This window comes from Dipodomys spectabilis, unplaced genomic scaffold (assembly GCF_019054845.1).
Source record: "Dipodomys spectabilis isolate Male_0828 unplaced genomic scaffold, ASM1905484v1 ptg000366l, whole genome shotgun sequence".
NCBI classification, from domain to species: domain Eukaryota; kingdom Metazoa; phylum Chordata; class Mammalia; order Rodentia; family Heteromyidae; genus Dipodomys; species Dipodomys spectabilis.
The window spans coordinates 289,594-305,251 of record NW_024871043.1 but is presented as its reverse complement, the minus strand read 5'-3'; the positions used below and the strand labels follow the sequence as shown (position 1 = coordinate 305,251).

Sequence of the window (15,658 nt, the reverse complement as noted above, 5' to 3'; positions counted from 1 at the left end):
CCTCCCATCCATACCCACAAGTTGTATAGTTCATTTTCAACAGTGAACACTACTGTTGCATTTGTTCACCCTTTGTCCCTCCATTTGTATCCCCACTTGTCCTCCCAAAGACAGATAAACCAAGATAAAAAGAAAAGGAGGCTGGGAAGGTGGCTCAGTGGTAGAGCGCTTGCCTTGCATGCCTGAGGCCCTGGGTTCGATTCCTCAGCACCACATAAGCAAAAAAGAAAAAATCTGGAAGAGGTGCTGTGGCTCAAGTGGTAGAGCGCTAGCCTTGAGTTGAAGAGCTGAGGGACAGCACCCAGGCCCAGAGTTCAGGCCTCACGACCGGACCAAAAAAAAAAAAAAAAATTTAAAAAAGAAAAGAAAACAAGAACAGCAACAAAGAAATCCCTGTTTTCTGGAGTTCATGTTGGTAAATATTATTTTATATGATCAGATGCTAGGCATTGTGCATGGCTGTGACCTTGGTTGAGAGTTAAGGTCCTTTTCCTTGCAGTTGTCGATCTGACATCCTGGTGATCTTGGTGGCTGTCAGCTGGGGACTGCTCAGGTCCTTTGAGGCCACATCTGGTTCCTGGCCATGGGCAGCGCACATAGGATTGGTGCTACTTCAAAGACAGTGGGGAGTCACTTCTGCCTGAACCTGACTTCTTCCAAGGGCTCACCTACAGTAACCTCCCTAAAATACACTAACAACTTTAGATACATCTGGAGAATCTTTTCACAGAAAGGTCTTGATTGGTGTGCAGATGACTGAGACATGTGACATTGTGAGAGGCGGTTGAGAACTTTGGGGGCTGTGTTAGACTTATCAACCTGATCTTCCCTTTCAGGCAAGTATTTTTTTTTTTTTTTTGGTCCAGTCATGGGGCCTGAACTCTGGGCCTGGGCGCTGTCCTTCAGCTCTTCAGCTCAAGGGTAGCGCTCTACCACTTGAGCCACAGCGCCACTTCCGGCTTTTTTCTTTTTTCTTATGTGGGGCTGAGAAATCGAACCCAGAGCCTCAGGCATGCAAGGCAAGCGCTCTACCACTGAGCCACCTTCCCAGCCCCATCAGGCAAGTATTTTATTTATTTATTTATTTTTTTTGTCAGTCATGGGCTTGAACTCTGGGCCTGAGCGCTGTCCCTCAGCTCTTCAGCTCAAGGCTAGCGCTCTACCACTTGAGCTACAGCACCACCTCCTCAGGCAAGTATTGAATTTGCCCCTCCCCCATAGTGCCATAACAACCACTGAGATGGTGTGAAAACCACCTAATTGGGTTTCTGATAAACTACATATATTTATATTTATGTCCAGAAGCAGGAACAATACCAACCTATTGGGAAAAAAATTCAGAGAATGTTGACTTGCCTAATATAGAGTGAAGCTCATATCTAATCCCATTGTAACCCTATCAGCATTGTTAAATTTGCCATAGATCTAACCAAATATTTTCCATGAATCTACTAATATACAATGCATTCGCTCTAAATCTCCCAGACTAGGTCAAACTGCTCAAGCATACAACCTTTTAATTCTCAGGGTGCACCAGTCACCCAGCTATGGGTTAAGAACAGAGCCTGGCAAACTCTTCTGCCTAAGCTGACCTTGAACCTCAATCCTCCAGTTTTTAGTCTCCCAAGTAGCTAGGATAACAAGCATGAGCCATCAACATCCAGCCTCATTTTATTTTTATTTTATTTATTTTTTTGGGGGGGGGCCGGTCGTGGGGCCAGAACTCTGGGTCTGGGCGCTGTCCCTCAGCTCTTCAGCTCAAGGCTAGCGCTCTACCACTTGAGCCACAGCGCCACTTCCAGCTTTTTTCTTTTTGCTTATGTGGTGCTGAGGAATCGAACCAAGGGCCTCAGGCATGCAAGGCAAGCGCTCAACCACTGAGCCACCTTCCCAGCCCCCACCCTTAGCATTCTTAAGGAAATCAAATATATTTTAAGTGTTTATAGTCGCCACGTTATTGAAGCTTATAAATAGAATTCCAAGAAATTAGTTATGTGCATTTTAAATAAACTTTAAGGGGAATGGTTGTCCATCTCAATAATCTGTTAAGTGGAAACTCCAGGGCCCAGTGAATGAACACTGGATCATGGGAAGGGCAAGGAATGTGTGTAAGTGAACCTAGTATGGACCTGGCATCTGAATAGATGACAGCGTCCTTCACTGAGTCAGAAAAAAAGCTGTTAGGTCTAGAAATGCCTAGGGCCAGGGAAGAATGTGCTAGAAGCCAGTGTGGCCTGAGCAGACAAGGATGGGAATGGAAGTGGTAGAAAAAAAAATAGTATGGCTCTTTCTAGAAGCTTGCATGAGAGAAAGGCAAATTGATAGGTGCTAAAGATGGCACAAGATGGGCTTTTATGCTGAAATGACAGGTCAGAGGGTATTGAGGGAATAGCTAATAAAGACAGGGACCAGGCAATGAGAAAAGCCAGTGATACGTGCAGACTGATAAGCTGAGCTGAGCAGGCCGGTGTTGTCTTCAGGTGTTGTCCAGAGGAACTTGCAATTCAGAATTGATCTGTACTGGAACCTGGTAGGTAGGATGAGGGATCAGATTGTCTAACAGTGTTGGGTCTGATGAGCTGAGCTAGACAGTGTTTGGCTGATTAAACAATGAACCACAGGCAATAAAGAGAACACTGACACCAGTAATCACAGCAACATCAAAACAGAAAACCGTGCGTCCCAAACAGACTCAGTCTGGGTCAATCATAAATATTAAAAGTCACTCTCAGACTCAATTCAAAAGTCTTGGAAGGAAAGAAGTTTATTGATGTTTATTTAACACATGTTTTGGAGAATACCAAGTCATTAGTCATTACCAAAAGGTGAGAGCAAAACACATATCTGCCCCACCTCACCTCCAGTCCCATGCACAGGGGCACATGCCTGTTGAAGTCATATATTTATTTATATTGTGGTTTGTCTTTATGAATTTGAGTTTCTGATGGGTCTGTCATCATTTACTTTTTCATTGAAATCATCCTAATAAAACTAACATTTAATCTCAAATATAAAGTTACATAATTCCTGTTCATGTTTCCTTTAAGCTTAATGCATTCATTTTATGTTCATTACACACAATTTCAGTTGTTTTATGTTTAGGATTTTTGGAGGGAGTATTGGGGTTCAAATTCAGGGCCACTGCTAGCCAGGTGCCCTTTGAGTCATGCTTCTGGCACTTTTCTTTCCTTGGTCATGAGGCTTGAACTCAGGGCCTGGGCTCAGTCCCTGAGCTTCTTTTGCTCCAGGCTAGCACTCTACCACTTGAGCCACAGCTCCACTTCTGGTTTTCTGGTGGTTAAAGGGAGGTAAGAGTCTCATAGACTTTCCTGCCCAGGCTGGCTTTGAACCACAATCCTCAGATCTCAGCCTCCTGAGTAGCTAGGATTACAGGCAGGAGCCACTAGGACCCACCTTCTCTATTTCTTTTGATAGGTAACTCTCCTCCTTCATGTACTAGTGCAGTAATTTGTTTCCATTCAGAAAATATTTACTGATCTGTGAGCTAAAGCATGTGGTGATTTATTAAAATTAAGTAAAATAAGAAAGTGTGAAGTGACTCACATCTGTAATCTCAGCGACTCCTGAGTCATTGAGGAAGGAAGCCTAGCCTGGACAAAACACAAAAACAAGAATATGAGACTCTATCTGAAAAAAGTAACCTAGTGCAAAAAAAGATCTGGGCTGGATGACAGAGTACCTATGTAGTAGTCATAAGACCCGCAGTCCAAACCCTAGTAATAAAAAAATTCAGTTCTTCCATTGCACCAAGCACATCTTAATAATCAGGGCTGGGAATGTGGCTTAGTGGTACAGTGCTTGCCTAGCATGCATGAAGCCCTGGGTACGATTCCTCAGTACCACACACATACACACACACACACAGAGTCAAAACTCAATAACTACACATGGCTAGAAGCTGGCCATGTTTCATGAAGTGGATTTCTTGAGAGTTCTATTTAGTGCTGTTTCAGACAGGTAATGTGCTGATGGTGGCCACCAGAATATCGTTTCTCCCAGCTTCCCTTGGGAAGGTGAAGCAAGAGAATTTTCTGCTTGAGGCCACTTTGGACTCCACTGGGGGACTGTCTCAAAGAAAGAAAAAAGAAGAATGAAAAGAAAAATATGTGTCATCACCCTGAGAAGCTCACAGCCTAGGAAACTAGTACCAAAATAAATTAAAAAAAAAAAAACAACACACACACACCCAACCTTGTTGAATTAATCCTATTTGCGCTCTAGCAGTAAATTAAAGGTTTGCAAAGCACTTTTGATTCTTTTTTTTTTGTTGGTCGTGGGGCCTGAACTGTAGGCCTGGGCGCTGTCCCTCAGCTCTTCAGCTCAAGGCTAGCGCTCTACCACTTGAGCCACAGCACCACTTCCACCTTTTTCTGCTTATGTGGTGCTGAGGAATCGAACCTAGGACCTCATGCATGCAAGGCAAGCGCTCTACCACTGAGCCACCTTCCCAGCCCCGATGCAAAGCACTTTTGAATCTACACCACAGTACTCCTTTAGAACTACCCTTGGTGCCCAGGATCCCAGTAGACGCTGGGGGGTGGGGAGGAGAAGGTGGGTAGGAAGAAGGGTCCTGACACTGTGTGTGTGTGTGTGGGGTGTGTGTGTGTGTGTGTGTGTGTAGGGTGGGGAGGAAGAAGGGTCCTGATGTGCGTGTGTTGTGTGTGTGTGTGTGTGTGTGTGTAGGGTGGGGAGGAAGAAGGGTCCTGATGTGTGTGTGTGTGTGTGTGTGTGTGTGTCCGTGGTGCCCGGGATCCCAGTAGACGCTGGGGGGCAGGGAGGAGAGGATGGGGAGGAAGAAGGGTCCTGACATTTGTGTGTGTGTGTGTGTGTGTGTCCGTGGTGCCCGGGATCCCAGTAGACGCTGGGGGGACGGGGAGGAAGAAGGGTCCTGACTGTGTGTGTGTGTGTGTGTGTGTGTGTGTGTGTGTGTGTGTAGGGTGGGGAGGAAGAAGGGTCCTGATGTGCGTGTGTTGTGTGTGTGTGTGTGTGTGTGTGTGTGTAGAGGGTGGGGAGGAAGAAGGGTCCTGATGTGTGTGTGTGTGTGTGTGTGTGTGTGTGTCCGTGGTGCCCGGGATCCCAGTAGACGCTGGGGGGGCGGGGAGGAAGAAGGGTCCTGACTGTGTGTGTGTGTGTGTGTGTGTGTGTGTGTGTGTGCGCACGCACGCGCGCAGGAGCTGGACTCTGTCACGGAGTTTTTTGCTCAAAGTTAGCGCCTCTACTACTGGAGCCACAGCTCCACTTTTGGCTGCTTTGGTGGTTAATTGGAGGTAAAAGTCTCACGGACTTTCCTGCCCGGCCTGGCTTCGAACCGCGATCCTCAGATCCCACCCTCCTGAGTAGCTAGGATTTACAGGCGAGAGTCCCTGGTGCACGGCTTTTTTTTTTGGAAGAAGGTAGGAGAGAGAGAGAGAGGGAGGGAGGGAGGGAGGGAGGACAGGGAGACAAAGACCAAGAGAGCCGGTGCTGGGGCTCGAGTCCAGGACCTGGGGGCGCTGTCCACCGTCTTTCCCGCCCAGGGCTGGCGTTGCACCTCCGGAGCCAGGGCTCGGCTCCGCCCGCGGGCACCTCCGTTCCCCTCCCCGGGCCGGGCGAGCGCGGCGCGCCGCACGTCAGCCGCCTGGCGCACAGTGGGCGCTGGGGAACGGCGGCCCCCGCCCGATCCCGCCCCGCGGCCCGGCGGGCGGCCTACCCTCGCAGATCTGCTCCCACAGGTTTCTCTCCGGCGGCGGCGGCGGCGGCGGCGGCTCGGCGACCTGCCCCGGCGGGACCGGCTGCTCGAGGGGCGCAGGCGGCGTCGGGGCGGTGACTGAAGGCTCGGGGGAAACGCCGGACTTCTCTCGGAGAGCGCTCCGAGCGGAGACAGACCACAGAGCCACCATGACCGCGGTCTCCATGGTAACGGCGTTGTCCGCGCGCCTGCGACCCGGAAGGAGCCGGATTTCTTGCGGGCGGGCTGGCTGCTCGAGGTTGACTTCCGGGTCACGGTGGAGCACGCTCTCACGTGGAGGCCGGGAGGTTTGGCCCGCAGGTGAGTCTTTTCGAACGCGGCGCGCGCGGTGTGGGCCGCCGGCGTGGGGGTCTGGGACTGGGTCCCGACGCCATGGGTTACGTGGCGGAGAAGAGGGAGACACAGTAGGCATCCTTCATTCCCCCCCCACACCCCGGCCCGCGACCCACCCCCCTCCATCGACGGGGCGAGGCTGCGCTTGCCGGGCGTTCTCGGGGAAGGGACCCCGAGATATCGCGATACCGGCCGAGCGTTGGCACAGCCTCCTTCACATCGCTGCTGCCGGGGGTTCGAATCCCTGTTTCACACCAAGGATGGAAGCCCGCGAGGTGGCATAGCTCCACCTTTACACCCGAGACCACCGTGGGAATTCAGACGCCAGGCTTGGTGGGTGCTTGCCTGTAATCCCAGCCGAGGCAGGCTGAGGCAGGAGGACCTCGAGTTCCAGGCCAGTCCGGACTACACCAGACATGCCGCCTTTTAAAAAACAAACCAACCCACCCGGGAAGGCGCGCATGCGCTTTCATTCGTTCCCGTGCAGAAGTTGCCCCGTAAGAAGCAGCAGTTCTTCCTGGGGCTGGGGATGTGGCTTAGTGGAAAGAATGCTTGCCTCGCATGCATGAAGCCCTGGGTTTGATTCCTCAGTACCACATAAGCAGAAAAAGCCAAAGTGGCGCTGTGACTTAAGTGATTGAGCAAAAAGAAGCTCAGGGACAGTGCTCAGGCCCTGAGTTCAAGCCCCAGGACTGGCAAGAAAGAACTAGTTTTCTTTTTCTTTGCACGAGTGGATGCACTTTGGGGGTTACCGGGCTGAACAGCCAGGTGCTAAGGGGTAAGAGTAGCCGAAGCTCATCAAGTTGATATTCCTTGAGCATCCCCCCCCATTTCTTGTGTTTCCTGGACTCTGCTTTATCCTCTGCCCATCTGTTTAAATGTCACCATTTGGGGCTGGGAATGTGGCTAGGTGCTTGCCTAGCATCCATGATAAACAGAAAAAGCTGGAAGTGGTGCTGTGGCTCAAGTGGTAGAGTGCTAGCCTTGAGCAAAAGAACCTCAGGGACAGTGTTCAGGCCCTGAGTTCAAGCCCCAGGACTGGCAAAAAAAAAAAAAAAGTCACCATTTGTTGGGATTTTGTTCTGGTACTTTCTGGGGTTGTCTCAGGCTTCATTACTGTCCACATAGTACTCTTGTGCATATGTATGTGGGGATACTGGGTCCTGAACTGGGTGCCTGGGAGCTGTCCTTGAGCTTTTTCTTAAGACTGGCACTCTACCACTTGAGGCACAGTTCCACTTCCATTTTTTTTTTTTTTGGGGTGGTTAATTGGAGAATCTCATGCCCTTTTCTGCCCTGGTTCAAACCACGATCCTCAGAATTCAACTTCCTGAATCACAAGGTTTAAGGCATGAGCCACCCATGCCCGACTTTACAGCACTTTTGATGTCACCTGTGTCCGCAGAGTCAGTCAATAAGCAAGAAGGGTGTTATTTTCTTCTCCATTTTTCAGATGAAGAAACAAAGGCCCAGGGATGCAAGTCAGTGATTTAAGGTGGGAGAACAGTTAGGTTATATCCTAGAGCTAACTTTAGGTAATTTAACTTCCAGTACTTTGTTAGATTTCCCTGTGCTCCCAAAGAATTATGGGCCTGAAATAAGGACACTGAGTCTAAGCAATATGCCTTATTCTTGCAGCCATCTTGGTACTTTGCTAGGTGGAGGGGCTTTTCCACCCAGCTCTGCAGATCTAGAGGTGACAGACGACATTTGTTTTGTCCTGAGTTGTTAAGCTCCAAGAAAGCCCCCTAGATAATTGGCCCTTAATATAAGTGTCCTGCTCTGGTTTGCTTTGCTTATGTATAACACTTCTGTTAGACTTAATTCCTCACACCTTACGTGTTTGGCACTATATAAGCTTTGTGCTAGCTGCATTCGGAGCTACTGGTCTTTGAGACAGGAGTCTATCTGCAGCTCTAGGCTCTCCAATAAAGATTCCCAGTTCGGCTTCTCTGTTTTCTCATGACTGAGTTCCAGTACAATGGTCCTAACATTTCCTACCACCCACTCAGAACCATGGCTCTGTGCAGAGTGTAATATGGAATGCAGTGCAGGGTCGGGGAGTACATGTGTGGTAATAACTTGAATAATTTCTTTCCTTAGCAATGGTCACAAAGACCCACAAAGCAGACTTGGGCCTTGGGGCCCCAGAGAAAAAGAAAAAGAAGAAAAAGATGATTGTTAGAGAACCAGAGACTCAGTACTCAATGTTAAATAATGACAATTATTTTTCCGACCAGTCTCCCACAAGGGCCACGTCCCATTTTAACTTGGGCCAAGGGACGTTCCCCGAGATATGTCTGGGGAAAAAAAAGAAGAAGAAAAAGAAAAGTCACAGCTTCATTGGTGAGCTGCCCCAGGAATCCGAACCCAGATTGTCATGTGCGAGGCGGGCAAAGTCCTACAGCCCTGGGAAGCAAGCTCGTGAACCGTTGGAGTTCGTTTGCTTGGAGAAGAAAAAGAAGAGGAAGTCCTTACCTGTAATTACTTCCCACAACTCTTGGATAAAGACTTCCCCAGACCACACAAAGAGTGAGGAAATGATGAAGATTGGCAAGAAGCTCAAAAAACACAAGAAGGAGAAAAAGGCCCAGGATACTTCTGCCTTCTCCAACCAGGACCGGTGGCTCTATGAGGCTGGAGATGCGCTGCGCGCATGCTCAGTGGGGAAGGAGACTGAGGAGCAGACGGCCTCCGGGCAGAAACGGAAACAGGGGAACCCCAAAGAACACAGTATGAAGATGAAGAAGAAGAAGAAGAAGAAGATCCAACCGGAGAGAGACACCTACTTAGGTCAACCCAAAGTTTCCAAGTCTGTGGAGAACAACTCTAGGAAAGGAAGTAAGAAGAAGCCAGTCAAGATTGAAGCTCTAGAATTTATCCCAATAGGAGATGGTCCTAAGTCCCCAATGAAGAAGAAAATGAAGTCCAAGAAAAAGGTAGAGCAGCCAGTTGAGGAGTTGGCTCTAAAAAGGAAGAGAAAGAAGAGGAAAGAAGGTGGGGAAGTCAAAGACCCTTGGGAGGAGGTAGGTCCTCCCTGGGGAGAACAGGCTGAGGGTGGAGAGTACATATGTGTATCTGGTGCACTTTTGCATGTAGATAGTCATACTTATAGCTATCAGAACGCCAGCACAGGGAGGGAAGGGGGAGGGCAGTTATTGACATGTGCAGGAAAGCATTGGAGCTATCCAGCTACAGGTGTGGCTGAATCCAGCAGCTCATGAACTATGATAATAATATGGCTTGAGATAACATTGTGTATATAGCTGTGAGCCCACTGCATTGTATTGGCTAACAGATGGCCAGAAGGTATTCTCAGCTCTGGGCTGAGACGAGGACTTAGTCAATTCCTCTCTGCCCTCTGCCAGTTTCATGATCTCCACAGCTCCAGGCTTGGCTTCTGAAGGTCCTCGGCTGCTCTCAAAGGCGTCCACTGAGTCATAAACCAGATGACCTGATCAGAAGCCAAGGGTGCAGTTCCAACGGTATCTGCCCCACCTATACCACACAGTCTGAAGCGGGGGTGGGCATCTGAGATGAGGACTGGGGCCCTCTGTCCACAGTCTCCATCCTGATTGGAGTGGGAGGGATGGCAGTGGTGAGTTACAGGGCTGGGGACTCTGCTGACCTGCATCCTGCATCCATCTGGGCCCTCACCAGGGTCAGGTCACTGTTCCTGCCTGAGCAAGGCACTTGTGGGTGCAGCAGAAGGATGTAATATCCTGTGGCCAGGTCTGGTCCCTGCTCAGAGCAAGGTGTGGCAGGCTCTGGGTCCGTATTCCACCTGGTGATCCAGTGATCTGGTCCTTTCCCCACCAGCCCAACGGAGAGTGCTGTGGCCATCCACACCTGACAAGAAAGCTGGGGCTCGGAGGACAGAAGCAGGGGTGGTAGGAGACCCAACACTGGGGCTTCCGGCATGGCCCCTTCCCTAGAGACCAGTGTCACTGGAGCCCAAGAAAGACAAAGCTTGGTCTCTCTCCCCTACGCTGGGCTGTGTGTCCTACAAGGTGGCCTTGTGCCATCACACCATCCACTCACCATGGGCCTGGCAGGAAAAGCCTTGTTTAGTGCCCACTGAGGGCAGCCCCTGGGTGGTGGAGGCCACCAGGCTGGGAGTCTGCAGGGGAAGTTCTACTTGTGGGGTTTCTCCCAGCTTTGTCCTTGCCCATGAGGCTCAGTCCACCCAGCATCCTTATTCAGAAGAAACTGCAGAAACCTGGGACTTCCTTCCCTAGGAAGCCAGTGAGAGATGTCTGCTCTGTGTGGCCTGTCCCTGGAAGGGGCTCTGCCTCCCAGCCAGATGTGCTCATCCCTTCTGGCTAGGCCATCCATCCTGTCACACACACCACCAGGGCTGGGCAGAGCACACTAACGTGAGAACCCATAACCTGGCCACTGCTATTGGGGAGCCTGTACTAGAGGCTGTTTCAGGAGTATGGTGAGTGAGGCTAGAGCTGGGACTTGGAGGGGGCACTTGGAGGCTAGAGCAGAGCAGAGCAGGTACAGACACCAGTACCGTGCCTCCTGGGAAGGGGAGAAAGAGCTTTGAAGCAAGCCTGAGCTGTGGCATGGGGAGGGACAGGAGTATGGAAGGGAGAATTAGATGGGGTGGGTGACAGGCCCTTGAGCCACTTCCACATTTCCTGGCTCCTGCCAGTCCCAGTAGGGAAGCTACCTGCTAAGCCTGTGTCTGGAGGCCCAGGCTGGAATAGGTGCTATGCCTCAGCCTCAGGGAGCCCTGTGCTCTAGGAACCTGTTTCTTCCTCTGTCAAATGCCTGGTGTCACTGATTTGGGGGAGTTGCGGGAGAGCTGAAATGGCCTCATTGTCAAGGGTGCAGGCTGGAGTCCTGGACTCTTAAGGACCTCATCCTGTGTGCTGAGCCTCAGTTAGAGCCTTAGCCTCTCTTCCCTTTCTTGCAGGCATCCGACACAGACTTGGAGGTGGTGTTGGAAAAGAAAGGCAACATGGATGAGGCCTGCATAGACCAGGTACAGCCAGCGCCTCTCCCGGTACACCTGCTACCCACTAGGCCACAAGGTCCTGGTTGTGGGGCACCAGGCTATCCACAGATCTCTGGGATAAATTGAGGCCTGCGAGTTTTAGGCCAAGGAACTTTATTTTTGTGTCTTTACTAAAGCCTCCCTCTGGCTCTAGTAGAGGGCAGCTCACCACCTCCACCCTTGCCCCATCCTTAACTCTGGAGGGAGCTCAGGGTGGCCTCCCCTCTCTCCATCCCCAGCTCTGGAAGGAGCTTGGGGTCACCTCCCCTCCGTTGTCCTTCTCAGGTGAGGCGGAAGGCTTTGCAGGAAGAGATCGACCGGGAATCAGGCAAGATAGAGGCATCAGACTCCAAAAGCTGGGCGGTGAGTTTGCCCCTGCGGTCCCTGTAGCATGAGGTGGGAGAGGCAGGAGTGGGGCAGCAATAGGAACTTTTCCAGACCTGGCCAAGAGAAAAGGGGAGGGAAGAAGGCTCAATGGGGCAGGTAGGAGGACAGCATGCGCACTGCGTGGCTAGGCCCCTGTGAGTCGCTGGATTCTACACCCCTGTCACACATACTTACTATGTGAGCCTCTATTGTGTACCAAGTGTAGGTATCAGAGGCAGCTGGGACCCCCTCACCTCACCATCACACGCTGGCGGCCCAAGAGGACAATAAGTGTGGCAGGAAAATGGAGAATCCATAAGGAAGGGATAGGCAAATGACAGCTATACTAAGGAGAAAGAGGTAGAAAAGAGCAGGAGAGGCCGGGCTGGTCTACACAGGCTGCGGTGACACTTGTCTGGACACCCTAAGGTGAGGAGGGCAGAACCCCGAGGTAGCAGAGGGCTGGGGGTGGTCTACGGCGAAGGCCAGCAAGGTCGCACAGTAGCCAGTGCAGGCCAGGGCAGCACCAGCTCAGCCTCTGGCTGCAGTCAGGCCAAGGACCTGGAGAGTAGCCTGAGCCTGCTCTGGGTTGGCCACCGAGGCCCACCATGGAACTAGGTGCTAGGTTGGCTGTGGGAAGGGAAAGACCACCTTCTGGCCCTGGCCTCAGCCTTCCATGTGTATTGACAGGAGTTTGAATGAGAATTGCCGAGATCAGTGATTCGGTCTGGTATCTCTAAGCAAGATCTTTCCCTTCATGCACTGGGGTCTGCCAGGGGCGCTTCAGGTGACCCTGAGGCAGGGGTCAGGGATTCCTGTGGAAGAGCAGCTCACCAGGCCCCATTGGCCCCTGGCAGTGGTTTTCTCAGACCTGGGCAGGGCATCACCAGTGGCCTGAGAAGTTGTCATTTCCCTAACCGGGGCCACCATGAAACTGAGGTCTCCAGTTTCCCCCTGGGCAGCTGTAACAGTTGTAGGTATCCTCACAGGGCAGACTGGAAACCAGCGCTGGGCTGACATGTGGCCTGTAAGCAGGCCAGTGCCCATGTAGGGGTCGGCAGACGGTGGGGGCTCCCCAGGACCACCAGCAGCCAGCTGGGAGTGACCAGGTGTGGATGTGCTGGCACAAAGTGCACCGTGTACAGGTGCATGGGAAGTGGCTGTGGTGACAGCTGAGTTGTGCCGGGTTAAGAGGAGAGGGGAGGTAGGACCACTATGAAGGTCACCTGCCTAGCATGCTCCAAGCACTGGGTTTGATCCCCAGCACTGGAAAAAAAGGTGGTGGAGGTGAGCAGAGGGGTGGGGTTTTTTTGTTGTTTGGTTGTTGTTTTTTTTGCCAGTCCTGGGGCTTGAACTCAGCCTGGGGCACTGTTCCTGAGCTTCTTTTGCTTGAGCCTAGCACTCTACCACTTGAGCCACAGTGCCACTTCTTTTTTTATGTGGCACTGAGGCATCAAACCTAGGGCTTCCTGGGTGCTAGGCAAGCAACTCTACCACTAAGCCATATTCCCAGCTCTATAAGGCCTTCTCTCTTTTTGTTGTTGTTGGTAGTGGTGGTGGTGGTGATGGGGTTTGAACTCAAGGCCTGGATGCTGTCCATAAGCTCTCTTGCTCAAGGCTGTACCACTTTAAGCCACAATGCCCCTTTTTTTTTGGTCGTGGGACTTGAACTCTGGACTTGGGCGCTGTTCCTCAGCTCTTCAGCTCAAGGTGAGCACTGTACCGCTTGAGCCACAGCACCACTTCCGTTTTTTTCAGCCTCTTGAGTAGCTAGGATTACAGGCACGAGCCACTGGCCCCGGCCACGATGCCACTTCTAAGATGTGAATCTTGACTGTCAACTGGATTGATTTGTGTGCTAGTCAACTTGATTAGTAATGAATAGATGCCATCCAAGGGCTGTCATCAAATCAGTAGGTGGTGAGAAGGAGGGAGTGTCCTTGGAGGCTATGTCTTGCTCGGACCCTTTCCTGTCCCTTTGCTATTCGCCATGACTAACCCGGAACCGAGCAAGTCATTGCTGATTCTGTCAGCTGTGTGGTCACGGTGTGACAGGAAGAATCATACAGCTGTTAGGAGGTAATGGTGCTGGGTGGGTGGTGAGGGCAGGGGAAGTGATGGTTGTCATTGCCAATTTCAGGCAGAGCCAGGGCAGTGGCACACCTGGTCACGTGGGGGGGGGGGCCTCTCGTGGTGCCCAGACCTGAATTGGAACCCCTCAGGTGACACAGGAGGTATCTGCCCATCAGCCTCCCTTTCCTCATCCGTCACAGAGTGGCCACAGTTGTCCTCCCAGATCGCAGGAATAGTAATGAGACTGTCTTCTGGCGTACTGGCACTGGGCCACAGCAGCAGGGGCTGAGTGGAGGGAAAGGGTGCGTGGGATTGAAGACAAATAACCGCGTTTTCCTCCCCACAGGGAACCCAGTTTGGCCAGTGGGATACTGCTGGTTTTGAAAGTGAGGAACAGAAACTGAAATTTCTCAAACTTATGGGTGGCTTTAAGCACCTGTCCCCTTCGTCCAGCCGCTCCGCCAGCACAGTAGGCAAGCCCAACATGGCTCTGAGCAAGAAGGAGGCAGACAGCCTGCAACAGAACCTGCAGCAGGACTACGACCGGGCCATGAGCTGGAAGTGCAGCCGCGGCGCCGGCCTCGGCTACTCTCCCACCCCAGACAAAGTCTTCTACATCGACAGGAACGCCTCCAGGTCCGTCAAGCTGAGCGATTAAACTCCCATCTGGTCTCTCAGCAGCCCACCTGGCTTTTCTTCCTGTGTGGCAGGTGGAAGCTGCAGGCAGTTATCTTGAACCAGACACTTGGCGAAGGTTCAGGACAACTCTGGATGGGTGGGCTTGGAGGAGCAGGGGGTGGGGACTGGTGTTTGCAGAGCACACATGGATAGGGCGTATATTCCAGCTGAAGCCCTACTGTTCCACCATCTTACAGGAGAGGCACCACAGCTCAGGGACCCCAGCAGTGCAGGCCATACCCATCTAGGGCAGGTCACCACTACTGGGACAAATTGATGAAGGAAAGCAGAAGTTTTGGGGTGTCTATATAGGCCTGCTTACTTGTGCACAGAAATCTAGTCTGTCACCAGAGGAAGTTGGGCAGCCAGGACAGCAGCAGGCTATGGCTCCAGAGCAGCTCCAGCCTGCTCTGCCTTTCCTCACATGTCCCCTTCTTGGGGATGTAGTCTCAGCCTGATGTTAAGGCTCCCAGCCTGCAGCTGGCTTGACCCACTCTGTCCCTCCTTTTCCTGCTTTAAGTGCTCTCCCCAGGCCCTCTGCAGGTTTATATCAAGTCTATGTTACTCATGTCTCTGCCCCATGCAGAACAGAACACAGCCTACCTGTGGGTCCTAGGAGTTTGGGAGAGAGAGGGAGAGGGTGGTGGAAGGTCAGAGTTCACCTACGACTGGTTGTTTCTCCTTTGGGTATTTTTTAAGTAGCTGACCCTCTATGGCCATATCCTTCCTATACTCCAGCTGTCTCTTCAACCCTGGCTCCTCCCACATTAGTCCTAAATGATTTCTGCTGTCTGCCTCAGTGTGTGAGCCTCTGCCCCTGAAGCCACCTTCCCAACAGGCCCATCAAAGTATCTGCCAGGCAGCCATAGCTCTCCTTTAAAAGGGGTATGTCCAGACGAGCATGGTAGTGCACATCTGTAATCCCAGCCGCTCAGGGCAGAGATCAGGAGGACTGAAGAGTGACGCTAGCCTAGACAAGAGTATTAGCAAGATCCCCAAGTCAGCTGTCTAGCTGAGTGTGGTGGTTCACAACTGTGGTTTCAGTTACTGAGTGGTTTAGGTTGAGAGCTGATGGAATCGCAGCCTCAAATTAGAAGAAATGAGTTAAGGAGGGTAATTTGTGAATCTGCCCCTTGGTTTTAATTAGCATAATACAGTTTGTTTCAAGTAGTTTTATTTTTTTAAAATTCTTTGTTGTTATAAAGGTGATGTACAGAGGGGTTACAGTTACGTAAGTCAGGTAAGGAGTACATTTCTTTTTGGACATCACCCCTTCCCTCGCTCTCTCCCAGTTTTCCCTCATCCTACTGAAATAAATTTAATGGAAATAACTTTTTGGAATAAAGGCGCTCTGCTCTGGGAGAACTTGAGCAGAACGAGGACAACTCTGTTTTCTGATGTGTTTAGTTGGGGTTGGAGGTTGCGTTGTACGGCTGTTTCTTTGAGGCACAGGG

The 15,658-nt window shown here is 51.3% G+C and overlaps 2 protein-coding genes across 2 annotated transcripts in view; one reads left to right on the top strand and one right to left on the bottom strand.

Moving 5' to 3' along the window:
- The window catches only part of Iqck (IQ motif containing K), an 81,967-nt gene extending 76,067 nt beyond the window's left edge, over positions 1-5,900 (bottom strand). Inside the window, exon 1 of the mRNA XM_042666638.1 lies at positions 5,711-5,900. Coding sequence (XP_042522572.1) covers positions 5,711-5,900 — 190 coding nt within the window. The remainder of the gene's footprint in view (positions 1-5,710) is intronic.
- On the top strand, positions 5,899-15,594 carry Knop1 (lysine rich nucleolar protein 1). The gene is made up of 5 exons (XM_042666681.1): positions 5,899-6,049; positions 8,186-9,108; positions 11,007-11,075; positions 11,373-11,450; positions 13,873-15,594. Exons 1-5 carry the CDS (start codon positions 5,899-5,901, stop codon positions 14,182-14,184), a joined length of 1,533 nt encoding a protein of 510 aa, XP_042522615.1. The 3' UTR covers positions 14,185-15,594.
- The last annotated feature ends 64 nt before the right edge of the window (positions 15,595-15,658 follow it).

Coding starts and splice junctions, on each gene's coding strand:
- Knop1 (XM_042666681.1), top strand. CDS start 5,899: ATGACCGCGGTCTCCATGGTAACGGCGTTGTCCGCGCGCCTGCGACCC. Junction 6,050..8,185: donor CCGGGAGGTTTGGCCCGCAG/GTGAGTCTTTTC, acceptor TTCTTTCCTTAG/CAATGGTCACAAAGACCCAC. Junction 9,109..11,006: donor TCAAAGACCCTTGGGAGGAG/GTAGGTCCTCCC, acceptor CCTTTCTTGCAG/GCATCCGACACAGACTTGGA.